Source organism: Cervus elaphus, chromosome 18 (assembly GCF_910594005.1).
Source record: "Cervus elaphus chromosome 18, mCerEla1.1, whole genome shotgun sequence".
Taxonomy (NCBI): Eukaryota; Metazoa; Chordata; class Mammalia; order Artiodactyla; family Cervidae; genus Cervus; species Cervus elaphus.
The window spans coordinates 41,977,789-41,986,350 of record NC_057832.1 but is presented as its reverse complement, the minus strand read 5'-3'; the positions used below and the strand labels follow the sequence as shown (position 1 = coordinate 41,986,350).

Below are 8,562 nucleotides of genomic sequence, written 5' to 3'. Positions count from 1 at the left end.
AACAGGCAAGCCCTCATCAATCTTAAATTGGTCCTCAGACCCTGACGAGGAGTCCTAAATTTCTTTAGTCAACTTATTTCACCATTCACTGTAAGATGGACTGTTTGAATTTTTCAACCAGTGGCTTTGTCTTCCATTTTGAAGTTAAAACAGAAGTTACCAGATAGGAACTTCCTCATCTTTCTAATTGTAAGAGCTTAAAATTACTTATGTTTGCACCTGGGCTCCCACATTTCTCTATGGTTACAACTGAGAATTAATATCTTTAACCAAAGCTCAAACCATCCACCTATGCGTTGGATCCCATTGCTTTTCCATATTCTTACTTCTGATCATTTTTTCTCTCTTGCATTGCTAACATTTCCTTGCCAGTGGATTCATTCCATCAGCTTTAAAATGTGCTCACGTTATTTCCATGAAAACAAACAACACAACAGTAGGGACAGAATACCAATATCACTTTACTCAACATTTCCCTATGTCACTCCCCCCTTTTCTCCCCCATTATGATAACCTTTAAAAAGAGTTGCGTGATTCTCAGTTCCCACTCTTTCAGTCTCCTACTTGGCTTCCACCTTCCTTATTCTACTGATACAGTGCTTATTGATCTGCAGGAATGTTGTGTATAAAAGGAAATTAGCTTTTTGTCCATGATATGAATTTCAAATATGTTTTCCCAGTCTGTTACTTTTCCTTTGTGTTTATGATGAAACTTGCTTCATAGATTAAAAAAAGTTGTATCTTCAGTTTTATCAATCTTTTCTGTATTGCTGCTGGGCTTGGATATACATAGAAAGTCCACTTCTTTGAGATTATAAATGATAATTTGGTAATCTCTTTGGCTTATAATATTTTAGATTTGAGGACATTTCATGTGTTACAATTGTAATTTTGTCTTCTTAAAAATTTTTTTTGTCTTTTTTGATGGGGACAACAAGGAGATTGGGGAAATGATGAATGAGTATAATCTACCCATTGAGTTCTATGGAGTCCTTGTAGGTTAAATTCAGCACTTACTATTCTCATTATTTTTACTGTGACTTTCTACGTCTCTGAATAACTTTTGTGCCAATTCTTGGATTAATAAAGAATTGCAATAGGTACCAAAATAGGTCAAAACACAATGTGAAAACTCGTGCTTCTATAGTACTATCGTACTTTGCACTGGAATATAATTGATTCATTATCTCCCAGATTAGTGATCTGAAGAAAGAATGAGACCCACAACATATAGTTCAAGGTAATTAAGAAAAAAGCTTTATCAAATAAGGCCCCCATGTGGCAGTTTAATGACACGCTGGGCATAGAAAAGAAGAAGGTTTAAGGCGAAATCTTGTGCAGCAAGTTCCGTCAACTGAATCCCAGTAAAAGTAGCATTGAAAATAATATTATTACCTAATCATGTAAGATGGAGTTTTACTAAGTCTCTAGTCATAACTGTAAATTCGTAGTACAAGTAACATGAAAACGTACTTGAAAGGCTAGGAAGCCACTTTTAAGAATAACGACATCTCACTTTTCTCTGTTTGATGTGACCACTCAGTTTTGTCTTCCTGATAAGTGTTTCAGACATGTGTGTTCTCTCCCTCCTGCAGAACAAACCAGCATGGAATTTTCTTGATAACTGATAGCTTCCCATTCTTTTCTCTATGCAGTTCTCACCTGTATTTAAATAACAATTTCGATTTGAGTAAGATAAAACTTCCTTGCAGGCCTCTATGTCATTCATCACAGAGCAGACAAGAAATGTTTGGCAACCAGTGCACTGACCTGGAAAAAACTCCTACTTTTATGTGAAAGATCATGTTTAAAGTCTACATTGTTTTATTATAATTTTAATGTCTGAATATTTATTGTAATAAATTAGTTGTGAGTTTTTTTCTTCATGGTATTTTCATTCTATTAATACTGTGATTAAGTTGAGCGGATGAAAGGGCTCAGTCTTTGCCCTGATGTTTCAAATAGAGATTAAAAATTTTTTACAACCTTGGAAATTAGTAATTTACAGCTTTAATATACAAAGCTCTGTTTTAAAAGCATTCAATATACAGTAACAGTACCTCCTGTAGTACTTTGTATAATATACAAGTAGAGATACCTACACTGTATCCATATATCTATTCTATAATATTCTTTGACAGAAATGTCAACACTAGAGGTGAAAGTTTAATGGATTTTGGAGCCACCAAAACTGTAAGATTAGAGTAAAATAATGTCAAATGCGACTTCAAGTTAAATTTAACAACATTTATTGAAAACCAGCTTTCTGCACAGCAGCGAGCTAGGTATCCTAGGGACAGCTGTGAGTAAGGACTTCACTCTAAAATCCGGGCATACTGATGCAAAGAGAGATGAATGGCCAACCTAGATGAGCGCCCGGGAACTCGGGGTCAAAGCCAGGACCTCCCTGTTGGTAAGGTCAGGGGTGGAGAACCTTTGGAAAGTGGGCGCTAGGTTCCCGACAGTCGCGCTGTGGATAGCACTCCTTGCCTCATCTATGGGAGCAGCCCAGCCGAGCCAAGGCCGAACTGCCCGGAGGCTCGCCGCCCCCCGCTCCTAATTCCGGGGCACTGCCTAGGACCGGAGAAGCGCGAAAGATGCAGTGTACACTTGCGGCGCACTTCTGTGGGCGGTCACTCCGGGCTGCACGCCATGCTGGGGGCTAGGACAGGAGCGAAGTGGCATCAAATCTCACCAGCAGACGCCCCAGCAGGGATGTTCTGCGGGCAAGTTCCCTCCTTGGGCTATTTGTAGTTGTCCATCAGGCCAGGGGAGGGCGTTAGCGCGCACACACACACACACACACACACACACACACACACACACACACACACACACACACACACACACACACACACACACACACACACACACACACACACACACACACACACACACACGCACACCACCACCAACAAAATCCGCTCCCTTCCTGGAAGTCCTTGGGCTATTTGTAGTTGTCCATCAGGCCAGGGGAGGGCGTTAGCGCGCACACACACACACACACACACACACACACACACACACACACACACACACACACACACACACACACACACACACACACACACACACACACACACACGCACACACACACACACACACACACACACACGCACACCACCACCAACAAAATCCGCTCCCTTCCTGGAAGTCAGGCCCTGGGTCAGGTGAAGGAGGGGGAGCTAGTGCAGGCTCGGCGTTGTAGCTACGGATGCCACTAGGCTGCGGAGTCGGCTTCCGGCAATAGGGTCAGTCTTTAGAGCTAGCGATCCCAGCCATTGGCTGGGCCCCGGGAAAGGGTCGACAGTGTTCCCGGGGCACACGTGAGCACCGCATCCCACAAGCCCCAGGCCAGCTGCGGCGCAACTCCCCAGTGTGCAGACTGCCTGCAGCACTCGGGTGGCGAGCGCCAGCCCGGCCTCTTGACAGCTGCCCACGCGCCGGGGCGGGCGCTAGCAGGTAGCTTTAAAGGTCCGCGCGGCGGCCCCGCCCCTCGCGTGCCGCGATTGGCTCCAGCTGGGGCGTCATTGGCTCGATAGGTGCAGCGAGGGCGGGGCTGCGCGCGCGAGGCCCGTGGCTCCCCGTGGCGTCCGCCGCTGGGCGCGAGTGGCTGCTGAGTGCGGGTGGTTGGGCGTGCGGGGCCAGCAGGCACGCGCGTGCGCGGCGCCGAGATCCCTGGGGAAGTAGGGGAGCGGCCGACGCCGAACCGCACGCACAGGCCGGCGGCGCGCGCGAGGGCGGGGGTGGTGCGTTCGTGTGTGCGCGTGAGTGTGTGTATGTGTGTAGAGCTCTGGTGCGGTGCGCCAGCCGCCAGTGCCCGGGTGCGAGTCCCCCTTCGTCTTCCACACCCTCCCTCCGTCCCCGTTCCTTCCCTGCCACCCTCCCGCGCCCCCACGGCCGCAAGCCGAGCAGAAGCCCAGGGAAGCAGGTGTGGGGGGGCGGGCGGGGTCGCACGAGACAAAGGGGCCCGGGGGTCAGCCCGCCATGGCCGCCCGGAGCCTGGGGGGCCTGGGAGGGAGCCGCGGCGGGGGCGGCGGCGGCAAGAAGAGCCTGAGCGCCCGCAACGCCGCCGTGGAGAGGAGGAACCTGATCACGGTGTGCAGGTACGGCGCGGCCCGCCGCTCGGGGACAGAGGAGGGGGCCGCCGGCGCCCGGGCTGGGGAGAGCGCTAGCCCCCGGGGTCCCGGAGACAACCCGCTGGAGCCCCGGCCGCCGCCGCGCCGGGCGTGTCCGCGGCGAGCGCGTCCCGAGTGGGGCCGGTCTGGGCTCCGCCGAGGCCCGGACTTTCCGTCAGTTTCAGTGCTGGGAGCCGCTGAGGGGAGGGCTTGGGGCGGGGCTGGGGGAGGGTTTGTTTTCAGGGTACAGTCTAGCGTCTGAGTAAAAGAGGAGGGCGGGGAGGAAGAGCTGTTTCCTTTTGGTGCGCGTTAAGCGGTCAGGCAGCTTTTCAAGTAATTGTTGCTGTAATTGTTGACTGTGTTGCCTCAAAATCGGAGTGCGTTTTGTTTTCTGTGTTTGTTTGCACATATATTGTCGTTTCGTGCCACAGATAGTGAGTGCCTTCTACATGCTAGCCGCGTGTGGATGTTTCCTTGTCCTCTGCACTCTAAATTGCGGTGTTACTGGTATTTCTGCAGTTGATACCGAGAGTAGGACTGTGGAGGATACCTAGTCGGTGATTTATTTCAAGTTTTGCCTTTCTTTGTTTTGTAACTATAATCGTTAGCATTCCCTTACTTTAAAAATGTATTTAAAAATTACTTTCAACCAGCCTAGTATTCAGAAATCACTGACTTTTAACATGCTGACATTTTGTTTAAGTCTTGTTTCTGGGTATTAAATCCATGGTAGTCCTAAGCATTCGTTTCTTAGGAACGTCATTGAGCCATCAAGTTGTACAAGTACTTTGTTCCATGAAACTCTTCCTCAGCCATCAAAAATACCGTTAAGAATAAGAGAATGAGGAGACCTTTCCCTCCTTTACAATTTAATTTTTTTTCTTTTCATTGTGTAAAAATGTGTCTAGCATCTTAAGCAGAATATAGATTTTTATACTCGGACTTGTATTCAGTAACTTTGAGCAGTTTTTTTTTTTTTTTAATTGCTTTGGACTTAACAGCTGTTCACCCCTCTGGTAGGAGGACCTGCCTCACTGACTTTTATGGCACTTGGAGTTATAAACAGTAAAATATTAATATGGAATCTTTTGAATTGACATTTGTGCTGTTTAGGTTGCAACCTTTTGAGGAAGATAGGTTGTATGAAATTTTTCTTACATCTAGGCAGTGTTTTTAAGTTAGGTAAATAGAACAGTAAGCAAGGCTAACTTTCTTACAGTTTTGGTTTGGGAAGGTTTTGTTACCTACTGTCTCAGCTGAAGAGTTTTGTTACCTACTGTCTCAGCTGAAGTGGTTTTGAGTGTTTGTAGGATGATGTTAATTACCCAAATATTTCAACCTGGAACTTTAAACACCTGTGCTGACATAAATTGCTCTCAATCATTTTGGCAGTCTTCAGAACGGTGGGTGTTGAAGATTTGGGGTAAAACACTGAGAGGTTTTATACTAATTTTTAAAGACAATAAAAACAGATGAATAAAAAATCAGTGGAGGATGCTGTTTTGCGTCTCCATTTTTGTCATGGCAGCAGAGGCAGTTCAGGATAAGAAAGGGACAAATCTGAACCTTATTTAAGTTACGTGTTTAAGGAATTTCCGTCACATCACACTGATTTGTGTGGACAGTTGTTACAGGTTAGAATTTTTGTTGTGTTTGTCTAATTCTTTTCTACTCTGGAGTGAGCATACATGCTGACTTTAGTTACAGTTTACGATAAATTTAGTACTGTAGCTAAAAGAAATTTCATTATTGTAGCTATAATAAATTTCAGTTTCTGGCTTAGATTTCAAGTTGAGTATTTATTTATGTGGATAATGTTACTAACACCATTCTTCATGTTCAAATAGTTGGTGTGTATCAATTATTATCCTTTTCTAGTAATGAAACCTATTTGATAGATTTTGTCTAAAGGCTTTTGGTTTTTGGGGAAAAGTCGTTGTAGGCCATTTGGGTGTGTTAAGTATACCCACCTCGAATTCTGCAAAAGAAACATATCAGTATTTGTGAATTTCTGTTGCTTTTCTCTCTCTCAGAATTACCAGAACCTGAGTATCTCACCCACATCTGTTAATTAATTTATTTTTAAATGTTTATGTAGCAGATCAGACGCGATTTTGTATTTAAGTTGGGAAGAAGCTGGTTTAGTGAAAATATAATTGAGATCTAAGTTTACTTTGTCATTAATTGTGTCCTTAAAAAAGTCTGTTTTTCAATTTTCTCATCTGTAAAATAATCTTGGACAGAATCATTGGTGATTTTCACTGACAGCCCTAAAACTAGTTAAAAAAAAAAAAAGCTAGAACTCATTCAAGCAGAATGGGTTGGTTCATACTTAGTTTGGAATTTCTCCAAACAGGAACAGGGTAGTGGTGGACATATGCTGAATGGTAGCTAGATGAGGCATGTGCTTTTTTCTCTGTCAACAAAAACATTTTGAATTGTGCCTTCTATATTGTGATACCTTGATTCTCTACTGGTATTCTGGAAAAATGGAACAGTATAGAAAGCCGAACCAAACCAAAACAAACTACCCCCCCACCTCTGAGTAGCATTCTGGTATATGTGTTAGTTGAGGGTGGGAAGATATTTTAACCTGTTTAAGTTCTTTTGCAGGTTAATCAGTACAGGTGATATGCATCAATACTTATATAGTAATGCTTTTCATTACCCCTTAAACAGTCTAGGCATACTCGCAGTTTAGGTTTACAGCCCTATTACATAACTACACAATTCTTTTGGTTTAAAAATAGCTCATATTAAGAACGGTGTTACAGTTCGAACTTTGGAAGTGAGTTATTTGGTTAAGTAGGATAGTCAGGAATTGAACTTTGGTTCATTGTGACTGTGTGTGTAATTATTTCATCAGTTTTTTCTTGAACACTTATATATTGTAGACTAAAAACGCTTAATACCTATCTCAGCAAATAAGTAGTCTTTAATCAATTTTTTTTTTTTACAGATTGTGATAAAAAATAGATCATTCAAAGTCTCTAAATGTTCCACATTGAACTCTAAAAATATTCATTAACTGACTTATTTCTATGTACAAACTAGTATTTTCTCTACATATTCTCTACCATTTATAAAAATTGTTAAAATGCTTGAGGATTTTTTAACCTGCATTTTTCATCCTAGAAAATCAGGTACTAGTTACATTTTTAAGCTTCATAAGTTATTGGAAAAGTTATGTACTCCTTTGATTTTAGTTCTGGTGACAAGGAAAATTAAAATACAAGATCTCTTTCCGTGGGTCAGTAATAGTTTATGAAAAATTATTAAGATATACATTTAAATACAGGTGCATAAATATTTTAAAATAACATTTGACAAACTTCTAAACCAATACATTAAAAGAAACTCCCCACATAAAGCCGTAACTTCCCTGTCTTATGTATGGAAAGGACTAATGAAAGATTGAAGGAGATAGTGTGATGAAGTAAGCATAGTTGAGACAAATGATGATTTTCAAAATTAAAGTACTTTTAATAACATGTACATAGTTCTTAGTTTTCTACAGGTCAAGATACTGTTTCATAACTTGAAAGTTAATTCAGATAACCTCAGTTGAACAGTGCCTCATTTTCTCATTGTATTTGGGAAATGAGATGCTCGTATTTTTCTTGTAACTAGTGTTTGAGTTAGAATTCTCCAGTCGACTGCAGTGCTTTACTCAGCATTTTTTGTGGAGTGCAGTCTTCTGTTCAACTAAGTTTATAATCTTAAGTGTTCAGATTTATATTATAATAAAGAATACTATTTTAAGCATTGTGGTTAAACTGCTTTAAAAAGCGTTATACGTTTCCCTACCTTATTTAAAAAGACTCTGCATAGACTCCTTAAAAGTGACTTTGCTCTGGGTCTGTGTCTGTGAACATACCCTGTGAGTGCTGCCTTGGAGACTCTGAGGCGCAGAGCTGTTTGCTACATGGCCCCATGGTGCGTTTGTTGTGCTTGGTCTGGGCGTGCATTTGCTGGCTCTTCCTACCAAGTTAGCAGTATTTCCTGCCCCTCTGCCTGTTTCTATCAGCTCTTTCCTCTGTGCTTCCCATCCTGACATGCTCATTATAGTTGGTTGTGAACTAGGAAAGCAGATGAGTAAATTTATCCAGTGTTGTTTTTTTTTTTAAAAAAGCACTGAGACACCTAAGTTCAGTGAGTGAGCTTTAGCACTCTGTACCTCTTAATGTCTGGTGCTGAATAATCAGGGGGAAAAAAGATATATTCCTGTACTTGAACAAGGTGGTTAAAATGCAGACATGTGAAATGTTACCGAGAATCATTGGTGATATAATCCTCTAAATAACTTTAGGTGCAGTCACTTACTTTCCTTGTTACTATTTGCTTGAGAATGCTTTAGCAGACTGTTGATACCTTGCCTATCGTGATTATATTTTTGGCTGAAGCTGTTTTAATCAATGCTCCACATAGTAGAACTTTGGGTTGG

The 8,562-nt window shown here is 42.5% G+C and overlaps 1 protein-coding gene across 1 annotated transcript in view; it reads left to right on the top strand.

Annotated features, from left to right (window-relative positions):
* The first annotated feature begins 3,572 nt into the window (after positions 1-3,572).
* Positions 3,573-8,562, top strand: part of LOC122673836 (translation initiation factor IF-2-like) — a 53,868-nt gene continuing 48,878 nt past the window's right edge. Inside the window, exon 1 of the mRNA XM_043871733.1 lies at positions 3,573-4,106. Within this exon, the coding sequence (XP_043727668.1) occupies positions 3,780-4,106 (327 nt within the window). The 5' untranslated portion in view covers positions 3,573-3,779. The remainder of the gene's footprint in view (positions 4,107-8,562) is intronic.